The following is a 26,388-nucleotide window of genomic DNA, read 5'->3' as shown; positions in this document are numbered from 1 at the left end:
CTCCTTGTGGCAGGTTGATTATATTGGATTGTTTCCACCATGGAAGGAGCATCATTTTGTCCTTAGTGGAACAGACACCCTGGACACAGACTTGCCTTTCCTGCACACGATTCTTCTGCCAAACCTATCATGAACTCACAGAATGCCTTATCCACCATCATAGTATTCCACACAGCATTGCTCTAACCAGGAACTCATTTTACAGCAAAAGAAGTGGGACATGCTTGTGCTCACTGACCTTATTGTGTTCCCCATGATCCTGAAGCAGCCAGCTTAAGAGAACAGTAGAATGGCTTTCTGACACTCAGTTACAGAGTCAGCTAGGTGGCAATACCTGGCAGGGCAGGGTCAAGGTTCTCCACAAGGCCATATATGCTCCAAATCAGGATCTGATATATGGTGCTATTTCTTGGATAGCCAAGATTCAAGAATCCAGGAATCATCAAGGTGTGAAAATGAGAGTGGCACCATTTACTAGTACACCCAGCAACCTACAAGTAAAATTTTTGCTACCTGTTATCATTAATTTTATAATATGCTGGCCTAGAGATTCTAGTTCCAGAGGGAGGAATGCTTTCATCAGAAAACACAACAATGATTCCATTGAACTGGAAGTTAAGACAGCCACATGGCCACTTTGGGCCTCGCATGTCTCTGAACCAACAGGAAAAGAAAGGAATGACAGTGTTGGCTAGGGTCATTGATCCTGACTACCAAGGGGAAATTGCGCTGTTCTTCTATAATGGATGTACAGAAGAGTATGTCTGGAATACAGGAGATCCTGCAGGGTATCACTTAGTGTGACCATCCCTTGTAATTGAAGTCAATGGAAAACTACAACAACTCAATCCAGGTAGGACTTCTAATGGTCCAGAGTCCTCAGGAATGAGGGTTTGAGTCACACCATCAAGTCAAAAACCATGATCAACTGAGGTTCTTGATGAAGGTGAAGGGACTATGGAATGGTTAGTAGAAGGATGTAGTTACAAATACCAGCTACAACATGTGAGCAGTTACAGAAATAAAGACTAATTATTGAGAATATTTTCTCCTTATTTTGTAATTTTTATGTTTGTGTGTGTATAAGTAATGACAACATACATTAAACATAGACATACAACATCTATTAAACAAATACTCTTTGTTTTCTTTCCTCTCTTATTCCTTTATCATATAACATAAGATGTACTGACTTTATATCAGTTTTTAAGTATTGCTAATTTTACACCATCGTATTTAAGTTATGAGGTATCAGGAGAAGAATACACATTCCTCAAGGACTTTATCTCCTCTTCTGAGAAAGAGACGTAGTCAGGATAGTTGTACCATGTTGGGTGGAATTATGACCTTGTTACCATCTTCATTTGGAGGTTAAGTATGGTTTAAGGAGATGGGTGCCAAGGTGACAAGGGGTGGACCTATGATGACTAATTTTATGTGTCAACCTGATTGGGCTAAGGGATGATCAGACAACCAGTATGACATTATTTCTGGGTGTGTCTGTGAGGATGTCTCTACAAGAGATTATCATTTGAACCAGTAGACTGAGTAAAGATTGCTCTCACCAATACTAGTGGACCTCAATAATCCTTTCTGGGCCTGAATAGAGTAAAAAGGTAGAGGAAGGTTGAATTCACTCTTCCTGCTAGAGCTGATATACCCAGGTTCTGCTGCCCTCAGACTTCTGTGTTCCTCATTCTCTGGCTTTTGGACTCAGACCGAGAATGACTGCATCAGACCCTCAATTCTTAGGCCTTCAGACTCAGACTGAACTGCACCACTGGTTTTCCTGGTTCTCCAGCTTGTAGACAGCAAAACTGTGGGACTTCTTGGCCTCCACAATCATGTGAGCCAGTTCCTGTAATAAATGTCCTGTATATCTGTATCTATCTATGTTCATATTTATCTATCTTCAATTGGTTCTGCTTCCCTGGAGAGTTCCTTAATCCTGACTAAATGGGTAGAAAGGGCATTTACATAGTATTAATCCCTTTCTTTATACCATACCCAATAACCAGTTATTGTATTAAACCCCAGCTTTATATTCAAATTACTACTACAGCAAACATAAGTAATTAGGGAAGGGAAGTGCCACCTCCAACTGAAGATATTTACCTCCTCTTAGAAGATCCTTTTCCCTAGGGTGTGACAGATCCAGCTCCATGTGTAATATGGTTTCTTATGGTTTAGACTCATCATTTCTTCTATACAAACCATATAGCCAAGTGAATTCAGGAAGAAATAATGAGAAAACTATCAAAACAAAGCAACTGCTAATTCTTAAGATCTATAAATTATAAGCCATATATTCTTAAATATTCATATTTTACACTTTTGCATATATGCTTTTTTCACTATAAAGGGTTAATTATTTTTATATTTCTCTTCCCTTTGATCTTGTACACATTTTCTTTCCCCTTGTAACAGGCATATGAAATTCCCTAGCCCTATAACATCCCTATATTTAAAGTGTAGAACCTTAAGATTTTTTATTTTTGCTGACTCACAAATGAATATAATGTAAGATATGAGCACTTTGCTATCGAACATTATGAAGCGAGGAAATCTTAACTAATGTTTTTTCTTTCTTTTTTTTAATTTAAATTCAATTTAGTTAACATATAGTGTATTATTAGTTTCAGAGGTAGAGTTTAATGATTCATCATTTGCATATAACACCCAGTGCTCATTATATCACTTGCCCTCCTTACTGCCCCTCACCCTGTTACCCTGTCACCCCACCCACCTCTCCTCCAGTGACCTCAGTTTGTTCCCTACAGTTAAGAGGTTTTTATGGTCTGTCTCCCTCTCTGTTTTTATCTTATTTTCCCTTCCCTTCCCTTCCCTATGCTCTTCTGCTTTGTTTCATAAATTCCACATATGAGTGAAATCATATGGTATTTGTCTTTCTCTGACTGACTTAATTCACTTGCCGTAATGCCCTCTAGTTCCTTAATCTCTTTTTAAGACTGGCCTTAGATAAGGTCAGACTGAGTCATTTGCTCTGTGTGTGGTGTGTGTGTGTGAGTGTGTGTACATGTGTGTATCACATGCATACACTTTGCCAGCAGTCAGAACTTCTGCACTGAAGACTCAGATCTCCTGAGCCACTCCTCTTGGGTCCCCAGTTAAGAACACTAAGTACCCCATAATAATCAGACTCTAGCATTCCAAGACAGCCTGCAATTATGCTTATTACAATGATATAAACAACACATAATGTTATAAATGGCACTGTTTATGAGCAAATGCTACTCCTAGATTTTCCTGGCTCAAATTACAAGGGTTGACTATTTTGGGAATTTTTGTTTCTTTAAGCTAAAAAAAGGGAAGAACAAAAGGCTATGATATTTTGACAGCCTTTGCTATTTTTCCACTGACAAATGTGTGGCAGCTTTCAATTTGATCCAAATACTTCTGTTTTTATTCTCAGTCCCATCTCTAAAAATGATTACTGTATTTTGCTATTGGTCTTACACCAGCTAATTTTTATACAGCATATTGATTTCTAATTTTGTTGCTGGCAGTTCATCATTCACTTGTAAGACACATCATTCTTTCTATGAATTGAAGTTTCACATTATCCATCTTGATCCTTTATTCTAAGCAATGTTATCTCCTTTCTTTATACCTCAGGACTTTTTTCCTCCCTAAAGATTTATCTTGTTTAAAAATGCACGTTCCTTCATGCCTTTTTTTTTTTTGTTAATGAGGTATTAAACTTTATTACAAGGCACACAAGGGTATTGAATTTGAAGCTTTGTTTTTGAGGAAGTAGGAACAAGTGACTCACCTAACCTTAACCCTGCACTAGTAATATAAGGTGTGCATTCAGAAGCCCTGAAGCCACGAGGAAGCCAGAATCAGAGGCCCCTGTTCCTCTTAAGTGCAGTTTCCTTCCCTAGGTATGGATTGGTATCAGCACTGTGACATCTGTGTCTTTTGAAGGAGAAGTAAAGAAAGAAGAGAAATACATTGAACCAAATCCAGAAGAAGCAGAAATAGAATTCCAGGTCCATCTACACAATCCACCAGTGTTTGTACCAGGTAAGCATCCTTTATAGTTCTTTCTTAGTTTATCTTTAGGCTAAAGCAGGATCTGATGTCAGCTGGGTCTTCCGGCCAAAAGAAGGCCTCCCTCAGGGCATGGAGGGTAGGGAGAGGAGAGAGGAGAGAACAGAGAACTTTCTCTTTTTAGGAATACTTCCAAACTCCCAGCGGAGCTGGCTCAGTGGAATCTGCAGACCTCCTTACCTACACTCGCCCTGCCTTTACAGACATTCTGCACATCACTCCCACACTAATCTTCTAAAGTAGGGCTTTTATCATGTCACTCCCCTGCTCAGGAACCTGTAGTGGATGAGAATAATAGTATTAATGCCTCACATTAGCATAGAGTCTTTCCATTTACCAAGTGCTCTCACATATGTTATTTCATTTCCTCCTAACAGCGATCTCTGAGTACTTATTAGATCAAACCCAAACTCCTCACCCGTAGCACAGTCTTAACACTTGCTTGACTTGTTGTTAGCTGTCTTCCTCTGACTTTTCCTGAAGAAAGCCTTCAGTCTCTCATTCCCTTCCAGATAGCATTTATTTTCACCTTCAAGAGCTGCCATTTACAGATCCCCCTGTCCTCTGCCTGAAAATGCTCCAGCCTCCTTCTGCCTCCCTATGAAAGTCAGGAGGAAATGCCAGTGTGGGGCGGGTGGAATCCTGGTGTCTGAGAACAGTCTGGGGACAATCCCACCCTTCCTGGCCTCACTTTATGAAGTCTGTACATGGACATATTATGCAGTTTCTTCCCACTCGTGAGGAATGACCCATTGTTAGCGAATCTGTGTTTGGTATATCAGCCTTCTGACCCACATCTACATGTCCTGCGATTTTTTGGCTCAGTTTGCTTGCAGACGCAAAGTAGACAATGATGATACCCACCTATGCTTCCCTCAACTGCCTTATATGGCTCTGAAAAGTTCCTGTCAGAATCCCATCATTAGAAACTATGGTATATCCATTAACAGAAAATTCTGTAGAAGTATTTTCTCAGTTTACTTTGAATTGACTTCCCTTTCTTTTTTGGGAAGGCTTTAAAATTATCCACAGGACATAAACTATTCTCTTAAAACTGAAAGACTAACGGGGGTAGGAGTAAGTAATGCAGACTTTCTTCACCTCTGTAGCCTTCACTGTCCTATAAAGATGTTCCATTTCTCAGTCTCTCTGATAGCTGGGTGTTAGGTCAGATGCAAGCCAAAGCCAAGACTTTTTTCTCTATAAAATTTTAGCCACAATATTAACTTCTGAGACCTTTATGAAATGATCTGTAATGGGATTGTACTCTTCTCTGATTTTTCAAATCCGGTGTTAAAACTTCATGAAAATAGATGTGTAAGGCCCCAAAGTTAACAAATACTCTTCATCTCAGCCTCTATTTATGGAAAAGACTTTTCTTTTTTTCTATTTTTTTTGTCACTCTCTTTACCAGTCTCTAAATTCTCCTTTTTCTCTCTCCTTTCCTCTCCCTCTTTCTTCTTTTCTCCCTTTTCTCTCTTGCATTTTTTTCTTCCCCCACCTCTTCCTTTTCTTCTTTATAGTAATTTATTAATTCTAATAATTATCATTTGGCCATAATTTAAACAGATCTCAAATCTGAAAAGAAAACTTCTGGAGAATAAAGTCAATTTTTTTTCTTTTTTAAAGAAATTTGTTTATTTATTTATTTATCTATTATTGCTATATCCAACATGGGGCTTTAACTCATGACCCTGAGATCAGGAGTTGGATGCTCTACTGACTGAGCCAGCCAGGTACCTGTAAGATTTATTTTTTCATCCAGATTCCCCTATTCATCAACAAACCCAAGCAGAAAAGTCATTATTGGCAAATGACCACAACTGCCAATCAGCTGACAAGGAAAAAGACTGCTCTCACCATGGCCTCCTCTCTACTTCCAGTCACTGCTCTTATGTTGCTATCTCTGCTCATCAACCTAATTTGTCCCCTTCAACCTTACCAGCAGAAGTATTTCATTGCCTATTATTCAGCATAAAATCTATTCTTTCAAACCCTACTGTCATAACATAGCAGAGGAAAAACAGCAAACAGTTATCATTACAAAACCAAAAATCTAACCTAGCCTTAAGCCATGGAAATTGATAGCCCTACTCCATTCCTTCCTTCATCCTAATTTCTATGGTTCCCTTTACACCCAAACAATAAACATATCCACACCTGCTCTAATCCATATCATGAGATATACACCCTTCACTTTCAGCTATGCCTCTACTGACCTTGGTGTCTTACCTAGGGGTGTGCCCTAAACCTGAATCCCGAAGGTTATTGAACCCCTTGATTACCAAGCCCTTCCCAGACTGAAGACTTTGATTTATGCATTTTCCACCAAAATTTAGCATTAGAGAGTCAAGATGCTCCCCAGGGGATTGCTTGGGCACAGACCCCCACTGTACACTGTAGCCCAATCACCTCTTAATAATCAGGGTCAATAACACCTGCCAAGTTGGGACTCCTTCCTTGTCTGATATTCCCTTGACTCTGAAGGGCCCAGGTGGCAGCTGAAGTAAATGATATACCACTTCCTTCTGGCCTCTCTGGTTTATGATGAAAGATTAGGTTAGATAATTAGATATATTTAGATAATTAGATTAGATTTTTTTCTTTATTTCTAGTTTTCAGAAGTTTATGATGTGTCTTGGTGTGGATTACTTTGAGTTTATTCTAGTTGGGATTTACTCAGCTCTTGAATCTTTAAGTTCATGTCTTTTGATAAATTTGAGAGATTTTCAGCTATTATTTTGAGTATTTTTCAAAAGCCCTACCCTTTTCCAGCTGTCCTTCTAGATGCTGATGACATAAAAGTGAGAATATTTTTATACTACCATAGGTTACAAAATATGTGTTCTTCTCCATTTTAAAATCTCTTTTCTTTGCTGTTCAGACTGAGTAAGTTCTATTATAATGTTTTTCTTCTCTCCCCTCACCCGTTCTGCTTCTGAGCCATCCATGGAGTTTTTTATGCCAGTTTATTTTTCAGTTACAAGATTTTCATTTATTTTTGTATCTTCTGCTTTTTTTTTTTACTATATTTCTTTAGCAACACTTTTTTTTTCATTTTTTAAAGACATGTTTACAATTGCTTGCTGAAATATCTTATAATGACTACTTTAAATTTTTTCTCAGATAAATTTAATATCCCTGTCACACCAGTGTTGATGTCTCTTAACTCTCTTTTTCCACTCAAGTTGAAATGTTCCTGGTTCTTGTTATGCTGAGTGATTTTAAACTGGTATCTGAACATCTTGTATGTTATAAGACTCTGATGCTTATCTAAAACTTTTGTTTTTATCTGGATTCTTTTGACAATGCTCCTGTAGAAAGAGGGGTCATGCCATCTCCTTACTGCCAGATGGGGATAGAAATCCAGGTTTCCCACCTGGCCTCCACTGATATCTCAGAGTATGAATGTGGTGGGAAGGAGGGCCTTACCATTAGCCTGGGGTAGTCCTGAAGAGTCTGGATTCCCCATTAGGACTTTGTTGACACTAACCTAGAGCAAGAGAAGGGGTACCTCATTCTCCTGGATAAGTGTGGGCATCCTCAGGAAGGTTTCTGACCATGGATGAGGCAATTCCCCAACTCTAATTAGTGGAACATAGGTTTCTTAATAATTATAAATGTAATTTATTTTTCTTTCCGAAGATTATTAACTCAAATTCTTTCTTTTTGAAGATTTCTTTCTGAAGATTATTAACTCAAATTAGTCAAATACTCCTCAGCCAATTTTTAAATATTTCCTTCTTCAATATAAGCTGTGTGATTTTTCTTCAGTAAGTCCATGAAGATAGGTGAAAAAAATGACCAGAAAATTTAAAAAGATATATATCTTATGAAGATGACTCTTCACTGGCATAAATGTCAGTATCTCGAAATAGCCTTAATGAGTTAGCATTTTTTCTCAGGAAGGACAATAATGGAAGTATGAGGACACGCATAACCATGACAATAATATTTATGCAGTTGCCTATTAATCATTAAATTATCTATTTTTATTTAAAATTATCCTTGTTTATCATTTGAGATCAAAATAATGCCCCATCAAAATAATGCCCCAAATTTAAAGGTATGAAAATAGACTTTATTCCATTTGTTAAAATATAAAGAGCATGTATCCCACACAAGACACATTCAAATTACCACATCAAGTAATTGAAAAAATAATCTAAGTACTAAAATGTGTGCTGGAAAGTGTGAACATACTAAGTACCAATTAGAGGATCTGAATTCTAGTCTCCATCTTCCTCTAAAATGTGTGATGACATTGCTAAAACTGTTTCTTGGTCTGAAAAAAGAAGAGCTTGGATTAAGAGTCAGTGCCATTGCTAAGGAAACAATGAAAAAGAAAAACAAAACTGGGGGCATCACATTGCCTGATTTCAAGCTTACTACAAAGCTGTGATCACCAAGACAGCATAGTACTGGCACAAAAACAGACACATAGTCCAGTGGAACAGTGTAGAGAGCCCAAATATAGACCCTCAACTCTATGGTCAAGTAATCTTCAACAAAACAGGGGAAAATATAGAGTGGAAAAAAGACAGTCTCTTCAATAAATGGTGCTGGGAAAATTGGACAGCTACATGTAGAAGAATGAAACTCGACCATTCTCTTACACCATACACAAAGATAAACTCAAAATGGATAAAAGACCTCAATGTGAGGCAGGAATCTATCAAAATCCTAGAGCAGAACGTAGGCAGTAATCTGTTCAATATCGGCCATGGCAACTTTTTTCAAGATATGTCTCCAAAGGCAAAGGAAACAAAAGCGAAAATGAACTTTTGGGACTTCATCAAGATCAAAAGCTTCTGCACAGCAAAGGAAACAGTCAACAAAACAAAGAGGCAACCCACAGAATGGGAGAAGATATTCACAAATGACTCTATAGACAAAGGGCTGATATCCAAGATGTATAAAGAACTCAAACTCAACACACACAAAACAGATAATCGTGTCAAGAAATGTGCAGAAGATATGAACAGACACTTCTCCAAAGAAGACATACAAATGGCTAACAGAACATGAAAAAATGTTCCTCATCATTATCCATCAGGGAGATTCAAATCAAAACCACACTGAGATACCACCTTACACCAGTTAGAATTGCCAAAATTAACAAGACAGTAAACAACATGTGTTGGAGAAGATGTGGAGAAAAGGGAACCCTCTTACACTGTTGGTGGGAATGGAAGTTGGTGCAGCCACTTTGGAAAACAGTGTGGAGATTCTTTAAGAAATTAAATATAGAGCTTCCCTATGACCCCGCAATTGCACTACTGGGTATTTACCCCAAAGATACTGATACAGTGAAAAGAAGGGCCATCTGTACCCCAATGTTCATAGCGACAATGGCCACAGTCACCAAACTGTGGAAAGAACCAAGATGCTCTTCAACAAACAAATGGATAAAGAAGATATGGTCCATATATGCAATGGAGTATTATTCCTCCATCAGAAAGGATGAATACCCAACTTTTGTATCAACATGGATAGGACTGGAAGAGATTATGCTGAGTGAAATAAGTCAAGCAGAGACAGTCAATTATCATGTGGTTTCACTTACTTGTGTAGCATAAGGAATAACAAAGAGGACATTGGATGAAAGAGAGGAGAAGTGAGTTGGGGGGAATTGGAGGGGGAGACAAACCATGAGAGACTGTGGACTCTGAGAAACAAACTGAGGGTTTTGGAGTGGGGGGTTGGGTGAGCCTGGTGGTGGGTATTATGGAGGGCAGTATTGCATGGAGCACTGGGTGTGGTGCAAAAACAATGAATACTGGAACACTGAAATGAAATAAAATAAAATAAAATAAAATAAAATAAAATGAAAAAAGAGAATGAGAGAGTTGATGCCAGATACAACTCTAATATTTCAGATATCAGAGTTAGGATAAAATGATTACATTTAAATATATTAGTGGAACTTCCTTCACTGCAACTATGTAACTGTGGTATATAGAATTAGACATTGATTTCAGAATAAAAATATGTTTCATATTACAAGAATAAGGAGTCATTTGCTTCATTTTTTGGTCAGTTCCTTTAGTTAATATATTAGGGCTTTCCAAAGAAACAACAATGGGTGACGATAGATAGACAGATGATAGATCAATAGATAGAAAGATAATAGATGAGAGATAGATAGATAGATAAAATTGGCTCATATGATTGTGGAGGCTGGCAAGTCCAAAATCCATAGAACGGCAGGTGGCTATAGGAGTAGAAATTCAGACAGGGTTTTCAAGTAACATTCTTGAAGCAGAAATGCTTCTTCTCCCAAAAATCTCAGTGGCTGCTCTTAAAGCTGTCAACCAATTACATAAGGCCCACCTACAGTAACCAGGGTAAACTCCTTTTTATTTAAAGTCAGTTAAATAATGTAAATGTTCATCTCTTCTACCTTCACAGCAATATCTGTACTAGCGTTTGACCAAAGAACTGGCCCCATAGCTTAGCTACGTTGACACCTCAAATTAACCACCACAGTGATGATGTGTGCTCACTACAGTACCTGTTATCTAGTACCTAAAGCACAAGTTATTCTTGGTGCTGTGAATGGGTAGTCTCATGTAATTCTCAATGTAATCTCATTAATTACCTTGTTATTTCCACTTGAGACATGAGCAAATTGATTCTCAAAAAAAAAAATTTTGCCTTAGGTCATAAAGCCAATAAATGATACAGTCAGGTCTGAAATTTAGGCTTACTTGACTAAAAAATGTGACAACGTGAACACTGCAGAAAGAGGTTAGAACATTCAGATTTGGATAATTTCTTTCCCAGTAGCTCACTTTTGAACTTGAAGCATGTAACAGTATTATTTTCTGCATATCTATAATGAACAGTTTGAATTGGGCGTTCTCTAAAAATATTCTGTGATTTTACTTTGATACTGTGCACATGGTACCTGCTTTTCTTTTCAAATACATTATTATCTTTTAAAGGGTAGACATTTCATCAGAGTTTGGGTCGGGTTGTTCTCTTGAGCCGCATAATGAACATTTTGTGCTGGCTGATTATTCAATTACAACAGAGAAGAGACAAACCATTATGAGAAATTATGAATCTACACATTGGAAGGAAGTCCTGTGATTTTGTTTTGCCCATCAGCCTTTCCATCTGTACTTAGGTTATAATGAAACAAAATACAATTTAATGAATAGGAAGCCACGTGAACTGAAGAAAACACTAAGCACGGCTGATGCCAGATGGTGAATTTTGCAGAGTTTCACTCAACACTCTTTTTCTCCCTAGGTGTCTTGGCCTAGTATCTTCTTACCTCAGTAACAGAAAACAAGTTTTTAACACCATTACGTCCTGCTGAGCCCATGCGGTTACGAAAGAGCAGGCTGGGTTCTTTTTGTCTCATACATCAACTACAACATTGTCGGCTAAGTTCCATTTGCAGAATCTTTATTACTGCTGATGATGTCAGAGAAAAGGAACATGACTTGACTAATAGATTGCAGGTGGAATTTACAACACTGGAAGGTGAAAATGATCTTTGGATTTATAAACTGAGGATATTCAATTTAAAAAAGTCACTGAGAGTGAATAATATGCTCAAAACCCACCAGATCACTTTAGAAATCAATTCTCTATAATTACAATTTAAATGCTGTTAAAAAGCTCCTTTCTTTGCTCTTTTGCATGTTTGTTTGTTTGTTTGTTTTCACTATGTTAGAATCATTCGCTTTCCTGAGCGGAATCATTATGGAGGATCCTTCCACAAGGACCTCCTCTGGCCATTGTGAGTAACTTATTCTTATTCCAAGACAATACAGTACTTGTGGATGTGCACACAGTAGATCCACAGACTCAAACAACACATGCTTACAATGTGAAAATCTGCAAGATTATCTATTATCATCCAAAATATGAGCAATGACAGTAATGTTTATAGTTACAATACTCATTTCCTCAGAACTTATTTTCTTGAGGTTAAAGAAAACAGCTTCCGATTTTTACCATTCTCCTCTACTGCTTCTTTAATCAGAAAGAGTTGAATGTTTTATTTTCTAATGTCAATCTTGATTCTAGGAGATCTGAATAAAGCTGGACTTTTTTCTTGTTTACAGCAGAGACAGCTAGGATTTGGCGGAGCACACGGGCTTGGACGGAAGGTCATTCAGTTGTTTGCACATCTTATTATACCACTACCCTTTAAATAGGCATCCAAATGGAAAGGCACCTGGTTAAGTTTTTTTCCACAGGAAAATGCAGCAAGAATAAAAGTGGCATTTTTTTAAAAATTCCTGACTACTGTAATATCAACATGCTATGAAAAGTATAAGAAACCCATTGAAAGATATTAGTTAATGGGCTCCTGGGTGACTCAGTCAGTTAAGCATCTGCCTTCAGCTCAGGTCATGATCCTGGAATCCTGGGATCAAGGCCTGCATCAGGCTACCTGCTCAGCAGGGAGTCTGCTTTTCCCTCTGCCCCGCTCCCCTGCTCCTGTGGGCATGCTGTCTCTCTCTCTCACACACAAAAATAAATAAAAACTTTAGGGAAATGTATTGGTTAAAATATTTGTACAAAGTACAGTCTTTTCTCATGTTACCCTAATGTGATTTTCTTAGCTGGCTCTGTAAGAGCCCTCCTCCTATTTTGGAGTGATGGAGATGATTTTCATTCATCCTCATTCTTTTGTTCAACTGACATTTTAAAATTAATATATAAATGCTCAACTTACCCATAATGGAGTGAAGTTCTATACACAGTCTATACTGCAGAAGGTCAACTATCAGAAGATACAGAGAAAGCTTGATAGCAGCACCAGCTTCTGTGTTAGAGATAACCTAACATTCAGGATTCTTTTTATTATTATGTGACATTAATACGTTACTGTCTACATTAATTTCTTTAAATGTAGTTGCTTTTGTCCTTGGATTTACCCTAAACAAGTGTTTAGCACCTCAGATCTTTAGATAGAATCACTGAGAACATCTGCTAGAGCTTGGATTATTTTTTCATATGAGTCTCCATGGTTTCTCTACACTCAATATACAATGTTGTTTAAGAAAATTCATCCAAAAATAAATATCCAAAATTTATCTAAATTTCTCTAGTCAATTCATAGGTCAAAAGCCAGTTGGTGATAGAGTAGATACGTCTCTTAGTCAACAGATATAGGTGTGAAGGAAATTTAAGTTTATGTTCTATTTTCTCAATTTAATAACTTAATGGTGTGAAGGAAACTTAAGTTTATGTTCTATTTTTTCAATTTAATAACTTAATGGTTAGTGATAACACTAATCTTAGTCTCTGGGGCAAGGGATGGGGAGGTTGTCTCTGATTTCTGATGTCTCAGGTTTTGTCAAGTCTTAGAGTGGCTTGTGTATTGTCAAGGAATTAAGGGACACAAAGCCAGATGATCTTCAAGTTATTCATTTGCAAGTCAGAACAGACATAAACCATCAACTAAGCATGCCTTGTGTCTTTGGCATTGTAGCTAAAATGTCATCACCATACCCAAATTTACCTGTATTGTTATCCTACCTTATCTGTAGGAGTTTTATAGTTTTGTGTTTTGTATTTAGGTCCGTGATCCATTTTGAATTCATTTTTGTGAGTTTATATTTAGGTCCATGATCCATTTTGGGTATATTTTGTTCATTTGTGAGACTCGGTCTGTGTCTAGTTTGCTTAAAAGACTGTCTTTTCTCCATTATGTTATCACTGTCCTTGCCAAAGGTCAGTTGACTATGTTAAAGATATGATAAAAGGGATTTCTACACTGGCTGGAAGGAAGAAATCTGTGCTTAAAGAAAGAGATTTCTTTCAATGTTAAGATTTGACAATTTAATTGACTAGTAAGATTGATATTAGTATTTCTTCAAATTTTTAGTTTGTTTTCAAATGTATTGTTAAAAGTGTCTATCCAATGAAAGTAAGCACATCTCTGCTCTCTCCAGGGAATATTAATCCAAGGAAACTTGGATTGCAGGTTTTCCTATTTCTTGCTCTTACACACCTTCCCAAGGTCTTCTAGTAAAATTCACTTTAGGAAATTAATGGCAGTATATTTTCAAGACATCTATAGTGCAGGATTAGCTTCTATAATGGCACTTATGTACCTTGCTCATAAAATTCAACACTCCGAACTCTACTTCATATCCTTTGGTGGCCTCTATATTGTCCACTAAAATTATTTCCTAACGGATAAATTCTTTTTTGACACTAAACTTATCAAAAGACTTAAAAAGCTTCTTCAGAGTAAAGCAGAGCTCCCAGGAAGGCATTTCCTTGGTTTTAAATTGTTCTGCATGTTTTACAGTAAAAAATGTAAACATATGAATCAGGGATAATTATCAAAACAGAATTGTCTAAAAACCTAAGCCTGTAGACAACTTTATGATTTTTGTAACACCTCCTTTTATAAGTGGATGTTTCATCCTAAAACACATAGAATCATTTTCCAAGTAAACATGAATATATAATAAATTCTTAGAGGTACTAAGCATCTTGGGAGTGTACTTTGTCTTTTGTTTTTAAATTATTATTCACTCAAGGGGCACCTGGGTGGCTCGGTGGGGTAAAGCCTCTGCTTTCAGCTCAGGTCATGATCCCAGGGTTCTGGGATCGAGCCCCAAGTAGGGCTCTCTGCTCAGCGGGGAGCCTGCTTCCCTTCCTCTCTCTCTGCCTGCCTGTCTGCCTACTTGTGATCTCTGTCTGTCAAATAAATAAATAAATAAATAAATAAATAAAAATTTTTTATAAATAAATAAATAAATAAATAAATTATTATTCACTCAAAAGATATCCATTCAAGGTCCAAGAGTGTAACTTAAAGTGGGGGGTGCGAGGTGAGGGGGGTTGTAGATAACTTTTGATTGAACTGAGTTTGCCTTCTTCAGGTACTTTTTCCAATATTTGCTCCACTTAAAATACTATTCCGTCTACGACTGCTAGCTTGATCCTGAATGGGCAGGATTTGAGCATTGGCAGCCATGCTACACTGGATTGGCTACTATCTGCTCTAGGTTCTTCCTTCCTTTCTAAAGTTTACCAGCATTCGAAAAAAGTTACCAGCCTCCACTCAAACTCTTGTCTGTTCACGTTTCAATCATCCCTGATTTGCCCGAGTGCAGCTTCTTTTTATGACTGCACATCCGCATTTTCTCCATAGGAGAAAAGTTATCTTGGACATTGTTCTGGGTGAATTTTACAATAATATATTGATAATTTGCAGTTGCAAAACTATGTTTGAGAAACCTATACTTTGTCATTGGGTCGTTAGGCACTCCCTTCCCACTGGTCAATAGGATTTTGGCCCATTAAGCTTCAGCTGGAGCGAGAACAGTTGAAGACTAAACACAACAGTAAGTTCCATGATCATCAATATTTCAGAACAAGAGAAAGAAAGAGCTGTTGCTGCAGGATTCAGCACAGCACTCACTCTGCTGGGCCTGAGATAAGACTTAGCACAACGTCATAAGTAAGTAACAATCAAGGCAAGTCCACACCGCAAGATCCAATTTGATACATATGAAAGCAAGTGTGGAATACAGTGGAAACATTCAATCACAAACACAATCCTGAATGTCCCGAACTCCTTCAGAATTGCTAAACAAGTTCTAATATTACAATACACCCAGAGAGATCATCAATATTCAGAATTTAAATATTTCTCATGCTCCATATACTATGTAGCAGAGCTAGAGAATTGATTAACTGTCCACTCAATATATATATTTAAGGAGTTTCTTTTAATTATAAGGAAAACCGTATTACTAATAATTTCACTTTAAATTTAAGCATATGATTAATGTGAGAATCACAAATAATGACAACTCATTTAACAGAAATAAAAAGTATTGATTGTTTCATTGCAAACCCTCTACTTGAATCTATTTGGTGATACTCAAAAAAAGGAAATTATCTCTGCTTTCGAAGTATTTAGAATCTAGTGCAGGAAAAAATGTAAACAGAACTTAAAATGGAGCTAGAAAACATTTGTAAAGAATTAGGCCACGAGGGTTAATATAATTCAGTAATATGAAAAAAAGAGGAGGAAGAAGTGGTCAGAGTGGGTAGTGGAACATATGGTTATGGGTTGCAAAGCATTTTGGGATCAAGGATTGTATGCGCTCCTCTCTCTTCGCGCAGAACTAGTTGAGGGACAGAAATAAAACACTTTAAAACACTTTACCAGCAGGTGACACCACATGTGAGTCAGTTTAATGGAAACTACTAGGCCTTTTGAACCAAAACTCAAGAGCAAGGTTGGCAAAATTCTTGCACTGAAGACAGCAAAGTTGAGCGCTTTGCAAACCAAAGAGAAGAGAATGCTATGGGGGACCCTTTCTCTCACAGTGACCTTGATCTTTTTGGTGTCCCTTTCATGACCTGTCTTGTCCCCTCTGCCATTCCAGTTGACTATTCAACTTAGACCTGTCTCCTCCTAATTTCTGTTTTGCAGCTCCTGCTTCAAGACATTGGACCACTAACAGAAGTCCTTTAGTGTGGCTGCAGGCTGTGGAAACTCTTGGGAAAGTCTTTTTATAACTGCAGCCCTGTCAAAGGGATTGAACTTTAACTTGACTAAAGCTTCCCATAGTATAATGTAGGCTTCAGAACGAATCACCCGAGAAGTCTCTGTGTGGGTGTGTCTTCTAGGCTGTAAGTGGATATAGTATATGTATAAAGTGTTTATGAAGAAGCTTCTGGAAATTATATAAAAATGTTTACCTTCAGCAGAATGATATCAGAAAACTTTGAGCTTCTTAGCTGAAAATTTACAGAAATAATTTAAAACTGTTCTGTATTTGCTAGCAAAAAAAAAAATTACTAGCAAAAAGGTAAATCAATATTGGAACCTGTACTTTCTTTGGCATGGTAATTACTATTTTTCTTACAATATAAGTAGTTAATCTATTCTCACCAAGTTATATATTAATATTCTCTCAAGATTTACAATTAAAATTGCCCCCAAACTTGGGATATGAACAAATTCAAGTCCTGATGGACAGCATTTTCCACATTCCACATATTTTTATATAAAAGCTATGGACTATCTTTGATGACTGCTCCTGTCCCTGACTTCAAAAAGGCTAAAAACCTAATTTCAGTAAGAGCAGTATTAGAGAAGAAGACCTGGTCACCTTTCAACAAAACTTCTCTAGCAATTTTCTTGTTAGGACTCCTTATGTTTTTGGTCTTATCATTACCTTCTTATAAACTAAGAGTCATGCCCTTATTTGATATACAGAAATATAAAAGTGGAGGGGATGCAGGGAGAGGAACTGTGAGAGACTGGGAGGGGGAATCATCTATTTTTGTGTATCATACTCTTCAGACATTTACTTATAACTACTGGATTTTTATTTTGTACTAAACTTTCTTCTTTCAGAAACATTTAGAAGGAGAAAAAAATTTGCATTGGAATATTCAGGTTTACTCTTTTCTTAAAATGCTTTCATCAGAACTGTTTTGTCTAAGCTTACCATCTGAAAGATATTCTCAGTCTATATTCAACATACAAAGAAAATTGTCTTCACATTTTAATATCATTGAATCATGTTTAGTTACCCTGACTCCTTTTTAAAAACACAGCTATATTCCTTCATTTTTCAAACATTTTTATGATTGTATACTGAATATTATCTGAGAAAATCGAACAGTGCTAATAATACCATGTTCTTTATTTAAAGTGCAGATGAAATTTCCTCCATATAAATCTTATGTAAGGGGTCCCCGAGTGGCTCAGTGGGTTAAAGCCTCTGCCTTCGGCTTGGGTCATGATCCCGGGGTCCTGGAATCGAGCCCCACGTTGGGCTCTCTGCTCAGTGGGGAGCCTGATTTCTCCCCTCTCTCTCTGCCTGCCTTTCTGCCTACTTGTGATCTCTGTCTGTCAAATAAATAAATAAAATCTTAAAAAAAAATTTTTTTTTAAATCTTATGTAAGTGCTCATGATATATTCTATTTCTTTTCTTTTTTGGGGATAAAGATATAAACCACAACATCCTCATCTACATACTACCTCATCTACAAAAACTAAATTCCACTTTATAATATTTATATGAAAATTAAGTGATGCCACGTATGTCTTAAATAATTTGCAATATATTGAGCAGTTTTTATATACTTTCTAGTAATTTTAAGTGAAATAAGATGCAAATAGATTGTTTTAAGATAAAATATAGAAAATTTGGTTCATAAAAGAAATTGCAAAATATCACAGAGGGGTCCACCCCAAATATAGATATGTCATACTGTAATAGACATAACTGGGCATGAAAATATTTAGAAATGTTATTCATTTTGTCTATTTATAGCAACACTACATTAATCTAGAGGGGGAAACCTCATTTAAAAATATTTAACTTTTAGGGACACCTGGGTGACTCAATCGGCTAAGCGTCTGCCTTCCGCTCAGGTCATGATCCCAGGGTCCTGGGATGGAGTCCCACATTGGGCTCCGTGATCAGCGCGGAGCCTGCTTCTCCCTCTGCCTGCTGCTCCCTCCCCCTGTGCTCTCTCTCTAACAACTAAATAAATAAAATCATTTTTTAAAGATTTTATTTATTTAGTGGACAGACAGAGAGAGATCACAAGTAGACAGAGAGGCAGGCAGAGAGAGAGGGGGAAGCGGGCTTCCCACTGAGCAGAGAGCCCGATGTGGGGCCCGATCCCAGGACCCCGAGATCATGACCTGAGCCAAACGCAGAAGTTTAACCCACTGAGCCACCCAGGCACCCCTCAGTAAATAAAATCTTAAAAAATAAACAAAACAAATAAAAATATTTAACTTTTAACGATACTTACAGGGATAAAATTCCAAAGTCTAGCTGCTTCAAGTTAAACATTCGAATTAGACAAATTTCACTTAATATAGAAATAATGCTTCATGTCACTGAGGTTCGTTATCAACACCAGCATACTTTAACATATTATGGAGCTTCCGATCTCAAAAGCTCAGGAATGTAAGCAGGGCACAGACTATAATCTTTCTTTATTTCACCACAGGGGGCTTAGAGTTGAGGGACTGCATTGCTTTCATAGGACTAGGAGAGGGAGAAGTTGGGAAGAGAGCAATGTTATCAGTATCCATAGACTTCCCTCAACTTATGTCTTGGAAGTTCCACTCAATGACACTTATTGATCCTTTAAAAAATAACTCTTCATACAAAAGGAAAATAATTATGAACACAATATTCCCCTCCACATCTACATTATCTATATTTTTATAAAAAAGAAAATACACATGGTTTTAAGGTATGCAGCTAGAAGTTCTTGTTTGTGAACAGGCGGGTCTGCTTATTACCCAACGTGCCCGGTCCAAAAATTAGTATTCATGTTTTTATTTCTCTTTGCATTAATCTGAATACTCAGCAAGATTTCATAGTTGCTTTCAGCATTCAGCATGTTTTTTTCCCCTCTGTGAGTGCTATATTTCTTAAGATACATAATCAGATGAAAGGCTTTAAGATAAAACACAAAAAAGTTGGAGTATTTGTTGCAGTTTTGCTATTGTTGCATTTTAATTCCTATCAAATCAATTACATTTTCCAGCCCCAGAATAGAGAAGTCTGTACCTGCTGATGATTGAAAGGACAGTACACTTATTACACTGATATGGATAAGTTTTCCTTCCTCTCTCTCCAACCCTCACAGCAATCATTAACAATGAAGCCTCCATCACAATGGGCTGTCAGTGCCTTCCCCTCTATTAGAAGAAAAATATACCACCCATCTCCAGAAAGAATAGGTAATACAAGCTGGAAAATGTAGCAAAGCGAAGCAAGGCATTCCTTCAAGTTATTTTACCTAATTCCATTTGACACCTAGAAGAAAGTAATATTCATTTTATCTTTCTATCATAGATACTGGATGGGAACAATCAAGGCAATGTATTCTGGACTTATCAGGTAATACGACAAGGCCATAAACAGCTTTCTTTTGTGACTATGATTCAGTCTGACAGGTTTTATTGGTGGCGGTGGTGATCTTGGAAATGTTGGCTTTGATTTGAGAAGAATTTCCCAAGTTTTGGAGGATTTTGCAAAGTTAGAACCCATTATGCAGCTGTAGAATCCTCTTCTCAAACCCAGGTGTTAAAAATGTTTAAATGTTACTGATATAGAATAAAAAACTAACATTTAAGTTATTAGTACTTTTGTTCTCTCTATTATTAACATCAAGAAAATTTTTTTAAAAATTATTTTTCAGATGCCAGTTGGCAGTGATCAGGAAAAAATCAGATTAAATACAATGTGACTACCTGCTATTTCCTGGAAATTATAATGTAAGTCACATTAGAGACATAATATTAATTCCTCTTAGTTGAAGAAAATGTGCCCAATAGTGAAACAGGTAACCATATAAAGAGGTGTATTCCTTGCCATGAAAAATACTCAGAGATTAGATGACCACTCACCAAAAATGTTCTAATAAAAAAAGGGAATTTTTAAGTAAAATAATAGGTGAACCAATTTACCCTAAACTCTCTCCCTACCTTGTCATTCTATGCTTCTATGAAAAAAATAACGTAATGTAAAAGACTCAAACTGGTCAGGATTACTCCAAGGCACTGAGCATCTCCAGGAAGAAATGTTTAATACAGAGAAACAACTCATATCAAGCACTTATAGGACTCATTTAAAATTCACATAAACAGGGATGCCTGGGTGGCTCAGTTGGTTAAGCAGCTGCCTTCGGCTCAGGTCATGATCCCAGCGTCCTGGGATCGAGTCCCACATTGGGCTCCTTGCTCATCAGGGAGCCTGCTTCTTCCTCTGCCTCTGCCTGCCATTCTGTCTGCCTGTGCTTGCTCTCTCTCCCTCTCTCTCTCTGACAAATAAATAAATAAAATCTTAAAAAAAAAAAAAAAATTCACATAAACATAGGATTTAAACCTCTCCCAACAGTTAACAGAGAAGGCAGTTTGCACAAAGTCACACAGTGACGTGGAGTTCAGACCCCAACCCTTTACACCGAGGCACTCTGCCCTTAGTGTTTAAAATATTCTATGTACTCTTCTAATTATTTCTGAAATATGTGATTCTAACCCCATTCAGGAATATTACTGTTGAATCTCTGGAGACAAATTCATCTAGAATCGTTTTTCTCAGGCAGCCTGCCAAAGACTTAAAATGTCAATGTACGGGTGAAGCTTCTGGCTCAGTTTATCTTAGTGAGTCTCTGAACAGGTAGGGCTGGATGGTTATGCAGGAAACCCCAGAAGTGGTTCCCAAAGACCTAAAGAAGGCTTTGGAAATACTCACACGAGCATTTCTAGACTCTTGCTGTGAAAGAATTCATTAGATCAGAAAAAAAAGCTTCCCAACCTTGTCTCAGAGAAATTAAGTGTATTTTGCCTCAGTCGTCCAAATAGCTTGCAGGAATCTAGACAGAGGCTGATTGTCACCCACGAGGCTGGTTTTAATGGGATCCCAGCCTGATTCAAATATTCCTCACTTAAAAATTATCAGAATTTTTTTTTTTTTTTGGCTAGGATTTTTGGATTCAACTAGATTAATATTATTGTTCATTTTCTTTCTCATTTTATAATATGTGAACTTATGCAAAACAGCATTCTGTTTACGCAACATGTTACCGCATATTCAGTTTTAAAGCTAAGGTAAATTCTATGCGTTATGTTTCTTTCTCAAAAGTCTCCTTAAATTTCTACACCTTATAATACATTTTCCGTGCTCCTGCTCAAAGAGGCCTGGTCCCTACGGCTCACTGTCTGCTCATCATCTGATAATCTAGGCCATCTCCCCTTCTCCACAGTATAGAGATGCTGTTTCTTATAAGGCTGTGTGGCTTGGCAACCCACCAAGTCGTATTTATTTATAATTGTTTTTCCTCCCTCCCTCACTCATAAAGGCCTGGGACTGCAAGTCCTCGGTATTGGAACGCTACTTTTGCCTTCGCCTCTAATTTCTAAAAGACCTTGTCCAAACTGGTTTCATTCCCCTTCTGTTGGCTTGTAACACTGCTTAAAACAAAGAAAGGCAAACATACAAGTCTAATCAGGAGAAATATTTTTCTATTTTATTGCTAATACAATTTCCATATTTCTTTTTCTTTTAAAAGATTTTATTTATTTATTTGACAGAGATCACTCCAAGCAGGCAGAGAGGCAGGCAGATAGAGAGGGGGAGAAGCAGGCTCCCTGAAGAGCAGAGAGCCCCATGCGGGGCTCAATCCCAGGACCCTGAGATCATGACCCAGGCCGTAGGCCGAGGCTTTAACCCACTGAGCCACCCAGGCGCCCCCAATTTTCATATTTCTAAGTGAAATTTGAGCAAGGCATAAACATTTAGCCATAATGTACATTTTCTTGCTGTCTTGATTAAAATGTAATGCAATGGTGTCTACTCCATATTTAATTAATCACCAGGATTTACAAAACAGACTTTCTAATCTGAGGGAGAAGATGTCAAACTCTTAAAGTCTTTTTTCCATTTTATTTCTCTATATAGGTGGCCACTTCTACTTGAAAACAAAAAAATGCCACTGCCAGAAAATTTACTTTACTGGTACTTTAAGATCAACAATTTAATTTTATGTAAGCACTTTCCTTTCTCTTCTTTCCATATCTTCATTTTAGCTCCCTTTCACATAAAGCTAAATGTACTCTTTCATCACCAAGGCAGTAAAAAGGTTAATTTAAAGGAAGAGGAAGAAAAAAAGAAGTCAGCACTTTGCCATGGCCCAATCTCAGGTTCTATTCCACTAATTTGTTTCACCATTTTCATTTTGAAATATTCCAAACACCCCAAAATAGACAGACTCATAAAATGAACACCAAGGAACCAATCATTCTCCTCTGCCCCATCCTGACATCAGGCAAACCTGCTACAGATTTTTAAAATCAATAAAACATTATTTAAGGATTTGGCCCCTCCCTATGTCATTTGTCTCCTTCTCTGCCTGAGGAATCAGATTTTCGATCTTAGACAGGTTTGTGCTGTTGCTACAGTGTATTTATATGTAGCTCAGAACACAAGGAAGGTCTACACAATGACTTCCACATGCATTGTTTTATTTAATCTTCAGAAAATCTTCTGCATTATAGTTATTATTTTTCTTAGTTTGCAGATAAGGCCAAGCTAAGGCTGACAGAGTTTAAGGAATTCCCACGAACCCAGAGTGGCAAAAATAGAATCAAATGAATGTCTTTTGCAGAGTCTATTACTGTGTCCTACTTATTGCCTGTTTTTATGTAAGTATAAGAAAGCTTTAAGATTTTTCAGATGTCTNCTGAAAAGTAGAACTCCTTTTAAAATGTAGATAATATTACAAAATAGGTTTATACTTATCCTGCAGAATCACTCTCTGTTTTTAAAGTAAGTTTTCTGTGGGGTTAAAGTTGAAAATCCTTCAGAATCCCCAACTGCTTTCCACAAAACTATTTCCTAAATAGGGGATTGAGAGAGAAAAATGTAGTGGGGAGAGGGGAGAGAAAAAAGAGAGAGAGAGGGAAGGGGAGGAAGGAGAGAGAGAAAGAGGGAATGAGGGAGGGAGATAGAACTGTTTTGTTACTAACAGCAAAATGAGAACATCAGTCAGTGTAGCAAGTGTAACATCTCAGTGTAGCGAGAACTATATAATAAATTCAAGTGTCCCATATTAGAGATGGGCTATTTTATACTCTGCCCATTTTGCCTAAGAGTGTGGAGTCTCAAATGCACAACATGAAACAGTCACAGCTGTTATTTCCACTATTTCAGAAACTACAACCCTAAAATAAATCCCACACTTAATTAGCAATTCAAATTCTGCATAAAATATTTCTATGCTCCAATTTTTTCAGCTGATAAAAATTCAGGTTTTTTAATAAAAAGGAAGGCAACTAAAATATTATAAGTCCAAGGAGAATGCAGGAATAAAATTGATTTTAATTGTAATTTTTCCCCTAAAGGAAAAACATTTTCCTCATGTTAAGTATGTTTAGGGATCACTAAAATTTTTGCAATTGCTTAACAGATGCCTAGCACCTCCACAAAAGAGAAAAAAAGTGGGTTTTTTTGCAGGGGGAAGTTTTGAAACTGTCAAAAGTATATGCTGTAAACTATGAAAACATGAAACTTACTGCTGCTTTTAATTCCATACATGAGAGAATATTCTCCAACACAGAGACAAAGCATATGTAAGTGTATATAGATATTTAAGTTCTCCCATTAGTATTGGCTGAGTCAGCCAAGGTATCTTCAAGACATTTTCCTTTCCTTGTTTCTATTCACTTTATGTCCTAAATCCAGAAGAAGACAAAGTCCCACATAGGTTTTTTGGTCAGGAAGTTTCAGAACAGTCACTCCAAAGCTTTTCTTACTTCACTAATCCTACAAGTATATGTGTTGGGGGAGGCATTTGCCACATTGTCATTAGTGCTCACAGTAGCCACGAGTGGCTCAGGTTTAGTGGTCACTGAGCACTAAAATAGTAAAGAGGTAGTTGAAACTCTCCATTGACCGAATTATCATCCCTGGGCAGTCTTTTTTTACTGCCTACATTAGTTTCTTATCATCATTTACAGCAAAATTCAGATGACAACCCTTCTGCTTCTTAAACCTTTTCCAATTATATGGCCCTAAGTGTTCTGATGGACTTGGGTTCTGTTCAGATCTTTCCTGAGTGTTAGGAATGGTGGACTACAAGTAAAAATGAAATGGGTCAGATGGTGTGTGTTGAATGAGGTTATGTCTTTACTACCTGAGTTTTCCACTTAATCATTATTTTCTTTATTTTCCAGATAAAAATGGAACACCTCAAAAGCAATGGTCCTGTCCCCTCTGAGAGAACTGAAGAATCTTTCCTAACTGGCCCAATAAGACTGCCTCCTGTTTCTTGAGAATTATGCATGCTTACAAGTTGTCACAAAACAACTGGAAACTTCCAGAATCTCTAGAAACCACAACAATTTGGCATAGTCATGTAGCCAACTGTGCATTCATCTACTCAGCCTTATGTACTATGTCCAGTGTTTATTCTTTGGGGTTGACCAGTTGTCTTCCAGGGTATCCATTATTAGTGACTATATTTTTTAAAAATAACTTGGCCAGGTTCATGCCATTATACTTTCTGTCTACTATCTACCCAATGGACAATTAATTTCATGGCATATACATGGGCAAAGAAAAAACAACAATGAAGGGTAGAAATCAGAACCAAATTAAAGATTAAATTAGTGGTAGCTTCCCAGTATGAAATCCCACATTAGTGGACTATTTTGGAAACAGGGTGTCAGTTAACTAACATATCTTATGCAACAGGAAAAGTGCAAGCTGAGTAAGTTTTGGAGGATAAATGAACAACAAGATGCACCAGCCAGATGGCTATCATTCAAAGTTGTCATTCATAAGCAACTGATATTTTGAGACAAAAAGCATGGTGTAGTGCAGTTTTACTGGGGACAAGTAGAGTGAATTGTATGTATGTAATTTAAATGCCTTTCAAGGAATTTTTCAGAAAATTTATAGTAATAAATTATATATTTGAACAAGCTTGAAACTTTAGTAATAAAAATGTATTTGTCTATGCATCCAACTAAATAAATGTTCAACAAATATTTAAGGGCCATTGGTTTTTGGAGGGAGTCAAAAAATTAATATGATAGATCTCATTATTATCAGTTCAGTTCTGGTCCTGTCAGAAGTAGCTGTAGAATTCTCATGTCTTGTTTTTAAAGATTTATCCATTTATTTTAGAGAAAGCATATATGACTAAGAGTTGGGGGAGGGACAGAAGGAGAGAATCTTCAAGCAGACTCTGTGCTGGGTGAGGAGCTCAACGTGGGGCTTGATCTCACTACCCTGAGATCATGACCTGAGCAGAAACCAAGAGTTGAAGGCTTAATGGACCAAGACAACCAGATGCCCCAAATTCTCATATCTTGATCCCCCAAAGGAGACCATAGCTTTATTATATTGTTCTATTCTGAATGACATAGAAATGTCCTATTTACTATCCTAATTCCTACCATCTGCAGCAATGAGATGCCATTTATAAAAATTTTACAATCCTAGGGAAAATTATACCATTATATATAAAATACATTTGTCTTTGTTATAACTGTACAAAGAGTTGTAATTGCTCCTATTTTTGTAAATGTATTCTGTTGTATTTTAAGAACTTTTATATTGGATATAATTCTAACATCACTAACATGGCTTTCTAAAATTCATATTGAAGAAAATGCAGCTTTGCCTAAAGATGTCTTTTTTTGCAGGTGTAAAGTATGAAGTAAATTATGAATAACTATAGCCCAGTGAAAGAAAGCACCTTTAATATGTTACTAAAGCATAAGAGGAAAAGCATTCTCTGTAGCCTCCATAATATTAACAAAGAAGAAGCTA

At 37.0% G+C, this 26,388-nt stretch overlaps 1 protein-coding gene across 1 annotated transcript in view; it reads right to left on the bottom strand.

Moving 5' to 3' along the window:
• Positions 1-320: 320 nt before the first annotated feature.
• LOC111154384 (glycerophosphodiester phosphodiesterase domain containing 4) overlaps positions 321-26,388 on the bottom strand; it is a 149,646-nt gene continuing 123,578 nt past the window's right edge. Inside the window, exon 14 of the mRNA XM_022513925.1 lies at positions 321-491. Within this exon, the coding sequence (XP_022369633.1) occupies positions 321-491 (171 nt within the window). The remainder of the gene's footprint in view (positions 492-26,388) is intronic.

This window comes from Enhydra lutris, unplaced genomic scaffold, assembly GCF_002288905.1.
Source record: "Enhydra lutris kenyoni isolate GAN:26980312 unplaced genomic scaffold, ASM228890v2 scaffoldscaffold37, whole genome shotgun sequence".
NCBI classification, from domain to species: Eukaryota; Metazoa; Chordata; class Mammalia; order Carnivora; family Mustelidae; genus Enhydra; species Enhydra lutris.
This window is presented reverse-complemented; position numbering and strand designations above follow the sequence as displayed.